Source organism: Hypanus sabinus, chromosome 29, assembly GCF_030144855.1.
Source record: "Hypanus sabinus isolate sHypSab1 chromosome 29, sHypSab1.hap1, whole genome shotgun sequence".
Taxonomy (NCBI): Eukaryota; Metazoa; Chordata; class Chondrichthyes; order Myliobatiformes; family Dasyatidae; genus Hypanus; species Hypanus sabinus.
Window position 1 is genome coordinate 15,811,709 of NC_082734.1, and position 16,816 is coordinate 15,828,524.

The window sequence follows — 16,816 nt, forward strand, 5'->3', positions numbered from 1 at the left end:
CCTATAGCAGAAACTGAGAACTGGGACTCTCTATGCCTCACAAATATGTGTACTTTGTTAAATGGCGAGCTTCTTACTGCTGTTGCTCAGCACTGATAACACATGTTCTTGCTGGTGGCAAAACCAGTTTCCTCCAGATAGCTGTCGCTATCAGATTAAACCCTCCCCTAACAGGCTGCAGAGAACTGGGGGAGAGATTAAAACCAAAACAATGAAATAAAGACTCTATCCTGGAATGTAGCCACTAGCCGTAACATTTACAGCAGTAATTCGTGGCTCCCAAAAGACTCGGGTGATTAAAATGCATTGAACAGAGCCCAGTGAGGTTATTAATGCTGCAATGCAGTTTTAACGCCAAGCCCATATTGTCTCAACATCCAACCATGAAGAGATGAGGGAGGAGCTAATGGACCAGGAGGGAGGGGCTAATGGACCAGGGGGAGGAGCTAATGGACTAGGAGGGAGGAGCTCATAGGCCAGGAGGAGAAGCTGATGGATCAGAGTGGAGGAGCTCATAGGCCAGGGGAAGGAGCTAATAGATCAGGGGGAGAGGAACTAATAGATCAGGGGAAGGAGCTAATAGATCAGGGGAAGGAGCTAATAGATCAGGGGGAGATGCTAATAGACCAGGGGGAGGAGCTGATGGATCAGGGGGAGGAGCTGATGGATCAGGAGGGAGGAGTTGATGGATCAGGAGGGAGGAGTTAATGGGCCAGGAGATCCAGTCCAGTTTATAAACACCAGTGCTCTGATTCCCTCATCTCTACATATCTTGCAAGGCCCAACTGCCCAAAAATTAGCATGCAAGGAGCCCCCACCTATCCACCCCATCCTATTACCAACTGCTGTCTGTGCAGGCAGCAGGAGGGAGGGTGCTGGGGGAAGGGGCAGCGCAGATGATGGTGGAGGAACCCTCAGAAGCTCTATCTACAAAAGCACCTGGCACTCCGGCTCCTGCCCAATGGGTCCACTGCACCACGTCTTCCTCAAAGCTACTGTGTCCAGCATCCCACTCTGCCGCCTTACTTAGATGCCCTTCAAATGTCTCCGAGTGATAGGACGCCACCGAGAGGGAGGGGGGAGGGAATCACACATTCCTTCTATGCTGGGGTGAAGACACTTCTCTGAATCCACAGAATATAAACAAATGTTGTTGCACAGGGAGTCACTGACAGTCCCTGTGTCAGAGCACAGGAACAGCAACTTTTTCACACTGTGTTTGGGGGGGGGCAGGGCGGGGTGAGGATATGGAACAAGCTGCCAGAGGAGGGGTTTGAGGCAGGCACAATGGAATGAATTTAGAAACACTTGCACGGGTACATGGAGGGGTGAGGCTTAGAGGGATATGGGCCGAATGCAGAAAATTGGGACGAGCTGGCTGGGTACTGTGGTCGTGAAGGACCTGAATCGTGTATTTCTCTATGATTCTAGGAGGAGGGCTTTTGGCCCATCTAGTCTATGCCAGCTCAAGATAAAATAACCCTGTTAGTCCCACTCTCCTTCAGCCTTGCAAATAGTGCTTATAACATCATTTTGAATTAACAAGAAGCATTGAATTCCAAATCATAAATACATCCCAAGTTAACATTTTCCTTGTATTCCCGTCAAATCTTTGCCTCCAGCTTCCCCATCCAAATCTGGAAAGGAAATTTTCATTCTGAGAACCATTCAAGCAAGTCTTCTCTGTAACCAAATTCCACAGTCTTACCACTTGGACATAATACTCCAATTGTGGTCTAATCGGAATCAGAATTAGAATTCTTTATATATATATATATATATATATATATATATATATATATATAAAATAGTTAAGTTAAATTAAGTAGTGCAAAGAAACAGAAATAAAAAGGTAGTGAGGTAGTGTTCATGGGTTCAATGTCCATTCAGAAATCTGATGGCAGAGGGGAAGAAGCTGTTGGGAGACCTTAATGATGGATGCTGCCTTCCTAAGGCACCGCTCCTTGTAGATGTCCTGGATACTAGGGAGGATAGTACCTACGATGGAGCTGAACAATCGTACGAGTTTCTGCAACTTATTTCAAACTTGTGCAGTAGCGCCCCCCCCCCCCCCATACCAGATGCCAACACATCCAGTCAGAATGCCATTCATACCCTCCCAGTCTGTTTCTGGAGCCTGGGGTCCCAGTTTCTGAACCAGCTGCTCACTCACTGCGTTCTGCCCATTTACCCAGTTCTCTTTGTTTGGTGCAACCTTTAGAACTGCAGTGTCTCTCCCTATTCTCAGTGCCGAACTCTATCAGATTATCCAGCTACAGTAAATCTCATGGGCCACATCTGCCCATCTACACCTCCTCTCGTGCTTTCACCACTCTCCTCACTGATCACTTCCAAATCTTGTCAGCTGTAGATTTGGAAGCATTGCCCTTCAGCTGAAGTCTAAGCCATTAATATTAAGTGTATCCTTCAGGCACCCCACTTCCAGTCTGAAACTCATTAACCTCTTCTACTATTCCCCACTCTGACCTTCCACCACCTCTTACCTCCCCCTGGGTCCCCTCCTCCTTCCCTTTCTCCAATGATCCACTCTCCTCTCCTATCAATTCCTTCTTCTCCAGCCCCCACCTTTCCTCCCACCACCTTCTAGCAAGCCTCCTTCCCCTCCCCCCACCTCCTTATTCTGGCCTCTTCCCCCTTCCTTATCAGTCCTGAACAAGGGTCTTGGCCCGAAATGTTGACTGTCTATTCATTTCCATGGACGCTGCCTGATCTGCTGAGTTCCTCCAGCATTTTGTGTGTGTTGCTTTGGATTTCCAGCCTCTGATCACTTTCTCCTGTTTAACATTAACCTACAGCTGCTTTCTGCGCTAGGGTGGTTTCTCATCCATATTGCTTCTGAAACTTTAATTTGACACGCAGCTTTGCTAACTAGCCTTCTGAGGTGGTGCTTTATCAAATACCTTTTGAAAATCTATAGGCAGCATCCACTCCATTCTTTTCATCAACCTTACCATAAAATTTCATCTTTCACAATTCCCCTTCAGCCATTACATGCTGCCCCACTTTCATTCACTCCAACTATGCCAAATTCATAATCCCTAAAAACGTTCCCACCGCTGATATTAAACCATCTCTGCCTGGCACATTCTTGCACCATTTTGGAATAGCAAAGGAATATTTGCTGTCCATTAATGTCTGTCTCAGATTTACAACTGGTTTTTAACTTCCCACAAATGAACCCTCCCCTCTTCTTTTTACCACTTCTAATGATTTAGACACTACAATAAGGCCACTCTTTAGTCTAAATCAAAGAGTTAGTAAGTTAAAGTCTGTTCCGAGCCTTATAGGCTCATCAGGCCAGTGCTAATGCTGGTTTCCGTGGCGTGAAGCAACTGAGAGTTCGAGACGCCCCACACCCCGGATAGGATTCCAGTCTATCACGAGGTTAATCCCCAGCATTTTGCCGGTACCCGTTTTCAACTGGGTGGACTGGAGCAGTGTGTGGTTAAATGCCTTGCTCAAGGTTACAACATGCTGCCTCAGCTGGGGTTTGAACTCACGACCTTCAGATTGCTAGTCCAACGCCTTAACCACTTGGCCACGCACCACAAATCAAAGAGTACCATGGACCAATACCATTAAGCAAGGGATCTGTGGACCCCTGGCTGACCAGTTGCCTGGCACATAAATCGGGGGGGGACACTGAAGAGATCTTACAATTGCTCCAACCTGCGTTGCTGCCCAAACAAACGTTCCACCTCCTCGCGCCCGGGGCTCCGTGTCCGCGTCCTCTGTCCCAGTTGTTTACAGTCCTGCTCCAGTTTCTCTCGGCCGATGATCCTCTTGGGCTTTGGGATGTCCGCCAGTGCTGTGTAGTCCCTGCGGAGGAGCCTGGACTCAAAGTTGCCCACGGCGGAGGCTGTGCCCCCGCTCGACTCCGACTCAAAGGAGCTCTGGGACGAGGTCAGCCGGCTGAGGTTGAGCAGCCCTCCTCCTCCTCCTGCAGTGCGGCGCCCATCGGGGGGCTGGCTGTGGACAGAGTCCGACTTTGCTCGCTCCAAGGAGAAATACCCACTTTCCACCCGAGGCTTGTGGCCAGCCACTCGCTCAGCGCTCGCCAGCTCTGGGCCTGCTGGAGACGAGAACACAGTCAGACTGGCCGTCCACCTCCCTTCAAACACCAGACACATTGCCAGATCCAGCTTGAGGAACCACCATCATGGCTTTACCCCTCCACACCCAGCTCTGTAACCTCTTCCAAGGTGTCAGTGCCCTGGCCTCCACCCCCCAGTTTTAAAGGCTCTGCCTTTGGTTCCCTGACTACAGGCTGTGGAGTTCTCCAAATCTCACTCCCCTTTAACAATAGTCTACGGATGAGTAAGCAGTATCGGGGATGTGGGAGGAACTTAGGGAACCTGGGAGCAACCTACACAGTCAGAGAGAGAATATGCAAACTACACTTAAGGTCAGGATCGGATCTGGATCTCTGGGTCTGTGACGCAGCAGCTCAACCAAATGAGCCATTGTCACGTCCCCAAAATGTAAATGGCGGCACAGTTCGACAAGTTCTGCCTGCCATTCAGGACACTTCAGGTCCGCTCTCAAGCTCGGAGCTTCCGAGTGTGAGCAGAGTCGCTACAGACCCGCTGGCTGTGCAAATGGTCACATGGTGTCAGAGGAAATTCAGGAGGCACCAACTCAAGAGGCTTTGCTGTTGAGGGTGATCATACCTCCAGAAAGTATGTCTTAGGTCACATCCATGGTGTCGTAGGGAAAAGGTAGATTGGAAAAGTCAACGTGGGGTAAAGTGAACAATCCCCAAATCTCTTTGGACTTCCATTGCATTCATGTTTTGACCATTTAGAAAGTAGTCTGGTCAATGCAAATAACCTCATAATTGTCTACTTGGATATCTATTTGCTCCATTGGCAGATGGGGTTCAATCCGGAGAAATGTGAGGTGGTACACTTTGGAAGGACAAACTACAAGGCAGAGTACAAAGTAAACAGCAGGATATGTGGAAGTGTGGAGGAGCAGAGGGATCTGGGGGTACATATCCACAGATCCCTGAAAGTTGCCTCACAGGTAGATAGGGTAGTTAAGAAAACTTATGGAGTGTTAGCTTTCTTAAGTCAAGGGATAGAGTTTAAGAGTCGCGGGGTAATGATGCAGCTCTATAAAATTCTGGTTAGGCCACACTTGGAGTACTGTGTCCAGTTCTGGTCACCTCACTATAGGAAGGACATGGAAGCATTGGAAAGGGTACAGAGGAGATCTGCCAGGATGCTGCCTGGTTTAGAGAGTATGCATTACGGTCAGAGATTAAGGGAGCTAGGGCTTTACTCTCTGGAGAGAAGGAGGATGACAGGAGACATGATAGAGATATACAAAATATTAAGAGGAATAGATAGAGTGGACAGCCAGCGCCTCTTCCCCAGGGCACCACTGCTCAATACAAGAGGACATGGCTTTAAGGTGGAAAGTTCAAGGGGGATATTAGAGGAAGGTTTTTTACTCAGAGTGGTTGGTGCATGGAATGCACTGCCTGAGTCAGTGGTGGAGACAGATACACTAGTGAAGTTTAAGACACTACTAGACAGATATATGGAGGAATTTAAGGTGGGGGGGATATATGGGAGGCAGGGTTTAAGGGTCGGCACAACATTGTGGGCCGAAGGACCTGTACTGTGTTGTACTATTCTGTGTTCTATGTTTCCCAGTCTCTCAATCACATTCTCTTTGGAATCTGCACTGTGTACTGCTCACCGATTTTTAGAATGTAGATCGTGGGACTGCTGAGTTTCCGGCCCATCATCAGAACCGTGCGTTATTACAGTGAACAGTGCGGTCTCAGCATTGAGTCTCGGAGAGCACATTGTTCCATCCTGCCAACATCCCTGCCCATCATCTCCAGTTGGCCAGGTCACCAACCAGTTCAACAACTTGCCTTCAATTCTGTGGAGTGAAAGTGAGGAAGGACCATGGAAGGGAAACTATTCTGAAGAGTTGGGGGCCTAATAACAGTGTGTGGAACAGTGGGAGGCACCAGTTTCAATCGAAGACAGGTGGGCACGAAGAAGAACTTGTCCTGAAGTTTGAGGAACCAGAGAAGATTCTGATGGAAGCCCAAATATAAAAGCAGCAAGAGAAGAAAGGGAGGGTATATAAATTGCCCAGAATTGAGCAATAGAATGTGATTGGCTAGAATATCCTAATTGTGAAGTGGATGGAGTTGGGATTCATGGAATTATTCCAACCTAAATAAAATCCCGCTTGGATGAATCTTTTTATCTGTAAGAGACAAAGTTACTTTGTCATTACCCCGTGAGCCCACTGGGTTCATTCGGCTGTGCGACTGGGCCCACGTTGGATTCTCAGTGTGCAGGTCTCTGCTCCGGCCCTCTCCCTGCAGTGTGGAGACATTAGACCCCGGTGTCCACTCTCCTCTGAACAGGTGGCCCCTGGACCCCGCCATGCTGGATAACTCTGAGATCTGTGAAGTTAGGAAAAATAAACTGTTAAAGGCAGCAATGGCTCCCCTTGATCCAGGTGGTGGGGGCTGGAATGCTGCTTACCCGAGAGGATGAGTCCGCTGACCACTTCCTGCCGATCTGACTGGTCAATGGATTGTGCATTCTCGAGTCCACCTGCCAGCTTCAAAGCAAAAGCCAAGATCAGTCACAGCTACAGGAGGAAATCATTCAGCCCTTCTTCAGCAACACACACAAAACGCTGGAGGAACTCGGCAGAATCCATTTCACTGCCCAGTTCCACCAGTTAATCTCTCCCTCAGTGCTTTTGGTGCATAACCCTAGCACCATGAGCTGCCAAAACACTTGGAATGAAAACCTAACTGGCCTTTTAAGGAAAAGGAGTTCTACACTCTGCAACTCTTCATGCGAAGATGCAATATCTAATTACATTGTGGCTCACACAAAATGCTGGAAGAACTCAGCAGGTCAGGCAGCATCTGTGGAAGAGAGTGAACAGTCAACATTTCAGGGCTGAGACCCTTCATCAGTCCTGAAACATCAACCGTTTATTCTTTTCCATAGATGCTGCCTGACCTTTACAGTTTTGGGCCCTACATCTCAGAAGGGATGTGTTGTCACTAGGGAGAGTCCAGAGGAGGTTCACAAAGATGATTCCAGGAATGAAGGGGTTAACATATAAGGAGCATTTGGCAGCTTTGGACCTGTACTCACTGGAATTTAGAAGAATGCAGGGGGGGGGGGGGAATCTCATTGAAACCTACCAAATATTGAAAGGACTAGATAGGGTGGATGTGGAGAGGATGTTTCCTGTGGAGGGGTTATCCAGAACTTGAGGGCACAGCCTCAGAACTGTAGGGCAACCTTTTAGAACAGAGGTAAGGAGGAACTTTTGTAGCCAGAGAGTAACAGCAATAGGGTGTGGAAATCTGTGGAATGCTCCGCCACAGACTACAGTGGAGGCTTAGTCCGTGGGTATATTTAAGGCGGAAATTGATAGCTTCCTGATCGGTCAGGGCATCACAGGGTATGGCGAGAAGGCAGGTGTATGGGGTTGAGTGGGATCCAGGATCAGCCATGATGGAATGGCAGAGCAGACTCGATGGGTGGAATGGCAGAGCAGACTCGATGGGCTGAATGGCCCAATTCTGCTCCTTTGATGGTCTTATGGACCTGCTGAGTTCCTCTAGCATTTTGCTTAGGATTTCCAGAATCTGCAGATTTTTTTTTTTGTGTTTGCATTTCTTCTGCGGCCTCCCTCTTGCTTTAATACTTCTCCAACCTCAGAAAGATGCCCTGTATATTAATTCATTATACCCTATTGCTGTTACTTTAGCCCATTCTCCAATCTTCTCATGCCAGATTCATGCAACCTACCCGTGGCCTGATATTGGTGAAGACTTTTGCTGCCTGTGAACTGGTATCTAGAAGTAAATACAGAACACCCAATTACCCTAACCAAGGCTCTGATCATCCATGACATTATCTGTATTCCAACCACCTCAAGACCAAACCTCATATTCCAACAGTCTTTTTCTTGGTGAGACAGTTTTCATTGAATTCTCGAATATCTTTCTTCCTTTGATGGTTCAGAACCCCGCATTGGAAAATATCTTCCTTGGCACCAAAGTGAACCATCTCACAATTCCTTATATTGAACTCCATTTGGCTTACTTGCTCTATCTGCCACTTTGTAATATTCTGCTCCAACTTGTGAATAATAGTTGAGCTGTCCCAAGTGTCCCAGTGTTAGCATTGACGAAGAGTGATCCAATTATCCCACTGCCTTGATTTCTCTTAACAAATCACTGCACCTTTGCAAAATTTTATCCAGTTCCAATGCAGCACAGTAACACAGCTGGAAGAGCTGCTAGCTCACAACTGTCGCCACCCAGGTTCACTGCTGTCTGTGTGGAGCCTGCACGTTCTGCAATCACATGGGTTGTCTGCAGAGCTCCAGTTTCTTCCCACGGATATACTACTTTTACTACTTTTTACTTTTACTATTGAAAAGTAGAAGTAAAAGAGTAGTAAAAGTAGGCTTTTACTGCTGAAAATTGCCCCTAGACTGAGGGAGCCCTTTGGCCAGATCTAAGGATGTAATGATTACCCTGAAGCCTGGGTTCACTCCTGACCTCTGCCACTCTGTGTGGAGTTTGTATGTTCTCCATGTGACCACACAAGTTTTCCAAGTACTCTGGTTTCCTCCCACATCCGAAAGACAGGTTTATTCATTCATTATGAGCCATGTCATATGACATGAGCAATTATCCTCTTTCCATGACCATTATTATTCTTGGCGAATTTTCTACAGAAGTGGTTTGCCATTGTCTCCTTCTGGGCAGTGTCTTTACAAGGCAAGTGACCCCCAACCATTATCAATACTCTTCAGAGATTGCCTGCCTGGCGTCAGTGGTCGCATAACCAGGACTTGAGATATGCACCAGCTTCTCATACGACCACCAATTAGCTGCTCCCATGACTTCATGTGGCCCTGATCAGGGACTAAGCAGGCGCTACACCTTGCCCAAGGGTGGCCTGCAGGCCAGTGGAGGAAAGGAGTGCCTTATACTGCCTTTGGTAGAGACGAATCTCCACCCCGCCACCCAAAAGATTGGTAAGTTGGTTTATTATTATCACTGGTTCTGAGATACAGTTAAAAATCATTATTTTGAATAACATCCATATACAGTCGGCCCTCCTTATCCATGGGTTCCACATACGCGGATTCAACCAACTGTGGATCAGGAAAACCCAGAAGTTGAGCATTGTTTGCCTCGCGTCTTGTTTGTTCGCTACTTGTGTTGTGAGCGAGAGGAAGGAGTTTAAGGCTAGTAAGGGATGGCTGGCTGGCTATGTAAAGCGCTACAGCCTTAAGAACTTAAAGATCACGGGGGAATCGGGATCGGCTGATGCCAAGGTGGCATCAGGGTTCCCAGAAGAGCTACAATGATTGCGTCTGTACTGAACATGTACAGACTTTTTTTTGTCATTATTCCCTAATCAATACAGTATAACAACTACTTACATAGCATCTACATTGTATTAGGTATTACAAGTAATCTAGAGATGTTTTGAAGTATACAGGATGATGTGCATAGGTTATATGCAAATACTATGCCATTTTATATAAGGGACAAGCATCCGCGGGGGGTCCCGGAACTAATTCCCCACAGATAAGGAGGGCCGACAGTTGATTATATTAGTATATTGAAGAAATACAAGGGAAAATAGTAACAGATTGCAAAATGAAGCATCACAGTCAGCGAGAAAGTACAATGCAGGCAGGCAACAAGATACAAGGTCATAACAAGGTACATTGTGAGATTAAGATCCCATTTTATCATACTTGGAGACTGTTCAATAGTCTTATAACAGTGAGACAGAAGCGGTCTTGAGCCTGGTGGTATGTGCTTTCATGGGGTATGTATTGCCTGATGGGAGGGGGGAAAGGGGGAATGTCCAGGGTGGGTGGGGTCTTTGTTTCTGCAGGCTCCTTTACTGAAGAGCCTATGACGGGCTGATCTATGTCCACAACCTTCTGCAGCCTTGTACAGAGCAGTTGCCATACCAGGCCACGATGTAACCGGATAGGATGCCTTAGAACAGGGGTCGGCAACCCGCGGCTCCGGAGCCACATGCGCCTCTTTCACCTCTGTGCTGCGGCTCCCTGTGGCTTTGGAAAATAATTGGTCAGTATTTAATTAAAATGTATTTTATGTTAGTTTGTTAGTTTTTGAAATGTAATTCTAAATTTGAAGATTATGGTGATCTTGTACAATCTAAATAAGACGTTGTGGCGACCCATTTCCTAGTACATTGGAACCGGCTCACAATTAGCCAGCGTTCAGGCTAAGGGAGATAGCCTACGGGGGTTTGTGAGTATGTGTCTTTTGCAGCATCCGCGCCCACGGGGGGGCGGGTTGAGGGAGGCTTAAAAGCAAGGCTGTTTAGTTCGAATAAAGCTATCTTTGACTGCAGTTTACTGACTGCGTGTAGCACACCGATACAACGTGTTTTTATCGCTGGCTGTCCAGAGGGGAGGTGCTGAAACGCTTTGTCGCGTGTCTGGAAGAAGTGAAAACTTTTCTGGGCAGCAAAGGGCTCACCTTTCCTGAGCTGGAACAGCCAGAGTGGCTGGAAAAGCTAGACTTCATGGTAGACATTACAGCGCACCTGAACACAGCTCTTCAGGGGAAAGGACGTACAGCCCTAAACATGTTTTGGCATTCGAGCGCAAGTTGACAGTGCTTGCCAGAGATTTACAGAAAGGCACATTGTCTCACTTCCCCAATTTGAGAGAGTTCAAACAAGGTCACGACATGATAAATTCGGAGTATTTACATTCTGCAATCATCGCAATGCAAACATCGTTTGGGAAACGCTTCTGTGAGTTGAGAGAGGCAAAAAACACATTATCCTTCCCGGTCACTCCCCTTAGCATCGATCCATCCCTACTGAATACGACTGCATTGGCAGGTGTGAGTCAACCTGACCAAGTATGATAAATATTTTAATTGCCTATTATTTTACGTATATTCATATTTTTTCATTGTTCAGTGAAATAGTCCTTTTATTTTTCAGGTTGACAGCTGGCTGACGTTATTTTTGGTTTGCTGCTGGCGGCAAATTTTTCGGCGTTTTTTATAAATACAAGAAGGACTCAAATAGACATTGAGTATTTTACTTAAAAGTAACCTTCAACCCAACGTCTTTTTTTTGGAGTTCAAAATGTTTTTGTTGCATGCAGAAATGTAATTTCGTTTTCTCTGCAGGAGTTCATCAATTTCATAAATGCAACACATTATAGTTTGTTTATACATAGCATAAAGGCAAAAAAAAACGTTGTATGCAGTGTTATTTCATTTTAAATGTCAAACGGGTTTTGCAGCTCCCAGTGTTTTCTTTTCTGTGGGAAACGGGTCCAAGTGGCTCTTTCAGTGGTAAAGGTTGCTGACCCCTGCCTTAGAACATAGAACAGTACAGCACAGGAACAGGCATCTCAGCCCACAACGTTACTAACTAAACTAACGTCTTCCAGCTGGATAATGTCCATATCCTTCCACTTTCCTCACACTCATGTGTCTATCTAAATGTCTCTTACAAGTCCCTAATGTATCTGCCTCTATCACCACTCTAGGCAGCAAATTTCAGACACTTGCCACTCCCTGTGCAAAAAACTTGCCCTTACATCTCCTTCGAAATCACCCCTTCTCACCTTAAGTGCATGCTCTCTGGTCCTAGACACTTTAACCCTGGAAAAGATACTGTCTACCTACTCTATCTTTGCCTCTCATAATCTTATAAACCTCTATCAGATCTCCCCTCGGCCTCTGGCAATCAAGAGAAAACAACTCAAGTTTGTCCAGCCTCTCGTGATAGCTCATGCCCTCTAAACCAGGCAGGCAGCATCCTGGCAAACCTCTTCTGCACCCTCTCCAGAGCCTCGACATCCTTCCGGTAGTGGGGCAACCAGAACCGTATGCAGCCTAACTAGTTTTATAAAGCTGCAACAAAAACTTTTGGCTTTTGAACTCAGTATCTCAACTAATAAAAGGCAAGCATGTTATGTGCCTCCTTAACTACCCTATCAATCTGTGTATCCTCTTTCAGGTAGCAAGATCTCCCTGCTCATCAACACTGTTAAGGATCTTGCCTTTAACAATGCACTGTTTCTTTTCATTTGACCTGCCAAGGTGCAACACTTCACATTCAGCCAGGTTAAGTTCCATCTGCCATTTCTCTGCCTGCATCTGCAACTGATCTATATCCCACTGTATTATCTGCCAGTCTTCTACATTATCCACACTACCACCAATCTTAACATTATCTGCAAACTTACTTACCCATCCAGGTCATTTATAGCAGAGGTCCCAGTACAGATCCCTGTGGAACACCAATAATCATAGACCTCCAATCCCTTTGACCACTACCTTCTGTCTTCTATGGGAAAGCCAGTTCTGAATCCAAATGGACAATTCACTATAAATCCCATGCATCTTAATCTAACAGAGGGACGTTGTCAAACACACTACTAAATCCACATAGTCAACATCGACAGCTCTACCCACAACAATCATTCTCATCAGCTTGTCGAAAAACTCAATCAGTAATCAGTTAGTAAGACACGACTTACCCCGTACAAAGCCTGGCTCTCCCTAATCAGGCCACGCTTTCCCAAATGCTCATAAGTCCATTCCCTAAGAATTCTCGCCAGTAACTTCCCTACCACTAACATGAGACTCACCGTTCTGCAGTTTCCAGGATCATCCCTGGTTCCCTACTATTGGAACAACATTAGCTACTCACCAGTCCTCTGTGACCTTGACTATAGCTAGAAAGGACACAAAGACATCGGTCAAGACCCGTGTGATCTCTCTCAATAACCTGGAGTTTATTCCATCAGGCTTTGGGGACAATGTTCTTTAAGAGACCCATCACAACCTCTTCCTTTACATCAAGATGCCCTAGCATATCAATACGCTTGGCTCTGATTTCCCTGTCCTCCAGGTCATTCTCTGTAGTAATGTACTCAATAAGGATCTCACCCACACACTCCACATCCAAGCAAATGTCCCCCCTCCCCCTTTATCCTTGAGTAGTCCCACTCTCTTGCTCCTGATGTATGCATAGAATACCTTGGGATTCCCTTTAATCCTGCTTTCCAAGTATTTTTCATGGCTCTTCTTGGTTTTCTTCTTGAATTCTTTCCCAGCTTCTTTATAATTCTCAAAGGCTCTGATTGGTTCTAGCGACCTAAGCCTTACATACTTTTCCTTGGAATTGGCCCAAAAACAGATGTTCTCAATTAACTCTCCCTAATTCCTGCCTAATACTCTCCTAATTTGCCCTGTTCCAATGTAATACTCTCCCACAAGGTCTGTACTTATCCTTATCTATATTTATATAAATATTAAATATAAATATATCTATATTTAAAAAGCTGTGGTCACTATTCCCTAACTTGCCCACTGAAAGATTGGTCACCTGGCCAGGCTCATTACCCAACACCAGGTCCAATACTGCTCCTTCTCTTGCTGGATTACCTAAGTACAGAATTAAGAAAGCCTCCTGGATGCACCTAACAAATTCTGCCCCATTTAAGCCTCTTGAACTCAGAAAGTCCCAGTTTATATTAGAGGTTAAAGTCCCCCATGACAACAACCCTATTGTTTTTACACCTTTCCTTAATCTGCTTGCATTGTTCCTTGCTTCATATGACTTGTTCTCCAAACCAGGCAACATCCTGGTAAATCTCCTCTGCACTCTCTCCATAGCTTCCACATTCTTCCTATAATGAGGTGATCAGGATTGAACACAATACTCTAAGTGTGGACTCACCAGAGATTTGAGGAGTTGCAACATGACCTCTCTACTCTTGAACTCAATCCCCCGTTAATGAAGCCCAGCAACACATAGGCCTTCTTAACTACCCTATCAACCTGTGCAGCGACCTTGAGGGATGTATGGATTTGAACCCCAAGGTCCCTTTGTTCATCCACACTCTTAAGTAACTGACCATTAATCCTGTACTCAGTCTTCTGGTTTGTCCTTCCAAAATGCATCACCTCACACTTGTCCGGATTGAACTCCATCGGCCATTTTTCTGCCCAACTCTGCAGCCTTTTGTAAACTCTTCAAGTCAGGATATTGGTTCCCCTCCATTTTAGGTGCAACCGATCCCTCTCGTACAGGTCACCCGAGCCCCAGAAGAGGTTCCTATGATCCAAGAACCTGAAACCCTGCCCCTGCACCTGTTCCTCGGCCACTCATCCTATCATCCTGTTCCTTGCCCGACTAGCAATTAGCCCTGTGAGTAATTCGGAGGTTACGACCTTGGAGGTCCTGCCTCTTTCCTAATATTCTGCACAGGACCTCTTTCCCCCTTTCTACCTATGCCATTGGTGCCAATGTGCACAATGACCTCTGGTTGCTCAATTCCCCCTTGAGAATATTCTGCAGCTGCCCTGAGACATCCTAGACCCTCAAACCTGGGGTGGGGGGGGGGGGGAACACACCATCCTGGCATCTCATTCATGGCCACAGAATCTCCCGTCTGTCACCCTATCAAGTCTGACATTGCCCTGCCTTGTTGAGTTTCAAAGCCCACCACAGTGCCATTGTCCTGGCTAAGCAGTATCCAAAAGGGTACACTTGTTGCTGAGGGGAATGGCCACAGGGAAACCTGCACTGACTGTTTACTCCCCCCCCCCCCCCCCTACTTCCTCTGGTGCTCATCCTACTGCTATCTGAAGCCTTTACTCAGAGTGTGAACACTTCAGTAAAAGTTTTCGGCCTCCTGGATGGTCCTGAGAGCATCCAGCTCCAGATCTTTGCTGAAGTTCAGTGCACTTCCCACAGACGTACTCATCAGGGAGGCTGTTAAGTACTCTGCAACCCCACATCTTACAGGAGGAGCATTCCACCCTAAGTGACTTATTACCCTTAGTCTCCACCTGTTCTCACTGAAACCTGTTGAGCCGAGACCTCCCACTCTGACCCTGACCCACTCCAACAATGGCCACTCTTCTTAAACTTAACTTCTTTATATTGGCTCTTGCTAAACTGCTAATAATTCAAGCAACCTCCCACTCCGCAGACTTGTCCTGACAGGCCCTGCTTTTTTTTTTAAACGGCATGTAAACTCCAAAAGGAACAGTCTCCAACTCTCTCCGGAGGGAGATCAGTGGGGAGGAACAAGTGGAGAAACTGTTGGAGTGGCAGGTCAGGGTGAGCATCCCCTTCCGCAGCCTCCTGCAGTGGGTGGGCAGAGGCTGTGTCCAACCTCAGTCACTATGTTGGGCAAGACAGACCCCGACTGGCCCAAGCGTGGAGATTTGCTCGAGGATCTCACAGTGTTGGTTTCTGTGCCTCCTGTTTCTCTGATTCTTTCAGGAACCTGTGGAGAGGCCATAGATGCAGGGGACACGCCATTGGGCTGGTGTAATGGTGAGAGTGGACCGCTGCGACACAGCAGACAAAAACGGCCAAAACGATCACGACAACCCCCGCAACATCAGACAGTACAAGGGAGAAGTTACGTTCAGCCCTGGTAGTGGACAACGAGCACTGGAGTAAAGCAGAAAGTTGTACAAACATCATGGGCACAGTCTGTTGACCATTACAGTCCTTTGGCAGCTTGTACCAGAGAGCCTACTATCGTTGGATCTGTACTGCAGACTGCTCAGCATGCAGGTGGCTGATGAATCCCCTTCTCCATGAGCCCAGACCCTCAGTGACAACGCAAGCCCAGTGGTGGGCCCCATCACCTACTTCCAAAGTGATCTGCAAGCAAAGGAGTTCAGTGCCGCTGTCGTCTTTATAACAGTCTGTGGCAGGAGCGCAAAATCATAGAGGGACAGCACAGAAATAGGCCCTTCGGCCCACAGAGTCCATGCATTCCATGCAGCTCCTACCAATCCTACACCCGTCCTATTTCACTCTCCCCATTAACTCCCCCCAGATTCTATCACTCACCCACACACCAGGGAAAATTTATGGCGACCAAAAAGCAGGCAGGACGATGGTTTGGCAAGGACTAGATGGGCCAAAGGGCTTGCTCCTGGGCCACCTTGCTCTCTGCCTCTACGGCCAATTAACCTACCAACTCAGACATCTTTGGGATGTGGGAGGAAGCTGGATGACGTAGAAACCCACGCAGTCGCAAAGGGAAGGAACAAACTCCACACACTGCACTGGAGCTGAGGTTTGACCCCAGGTCTCTGGCGCTGAAAGCCAGTGGCTCTACCAGCGGCTCCACTCAGATGTGCCATCCCAGATCTCAGCTTGACCTTTGGACATCGCAATATTGCAAGTGGTTCAAAGCAGGTGAAAGCTTGCAATCGCCATCCATTCAAAACTGTACCAAGATGCGCCTGCAGCGTCAGTAATGTGCGGGCATAATGTGCGTCAGTTCAGTAAACAGAGGTGGTGTGGTTTATTCACTTTCAGACAGCTTTCCGAGTGGTCCATGAACCCATGAACAGGCTGGTGACCCTGTGAAATTCATCATCATGATACTGGAGGCCAACTCATTGGGTACATTTAAAGCGGAGGTTAATAGGTTCCTAATTGTTCAGGGCATTGAATATTACGGGGAGAAGGCAAGAGAATGGGGTTGAGAGGGAAAATAAATCAGCCATGATGGAATGAAGGACCAGACTCGATGGGCTGAATGGCATAATTCTCCTCTGTCTTATGAACACTACCTCACTATTTTGCTCTCTTTTTTCTCTACTTATTTATCTTATTTTGATATTTATTACTTTAAGTTTTCGTATTTTTCTTTTAATGTATTGCACTGAATTGCTACCACAAAACCACAAATTGCATGGCATACGTCAGTGAAAATGAGCCTAATTCTG

General features: G+C 46.8%; 1 protein-coding gene across 2 annotated transcripts in view; it reads right to left on the reverse strand.

The window, feature by feature from the left end:
* Nucleotides 1–16,816, reverse strand: part of LOC132383042 (TRIO and F-actin-binding protein-like) — a 289,971-nt gene that overhangs the window by 217,489 nt on the left and 55,666 nt on the right. For both annotated transcript variants that reach the window (XM_059953752.1, XM_059953753.1), the window contains exons 3-5: nucleotides 6,537–6,615; nucleotides 6,283–6,454; nucleotides 3,679–4,093 (exon numbers count right to left, since the gene is read on the reverse strand). In XM_059953752.1, coding sequence (XP_059809735.1) covers nucleotides 3,679–4,093; nucleotides 6,283–6,454; nucleotides 6,537–6,615 — 666 coding nt within the window. The remainder of the gene's footprint in view (nucleotides 1–3,678; nucleotides 4,094–6,282; nucleotides 6,455–6,536; nucleotides 6,616–16,816) is intronic.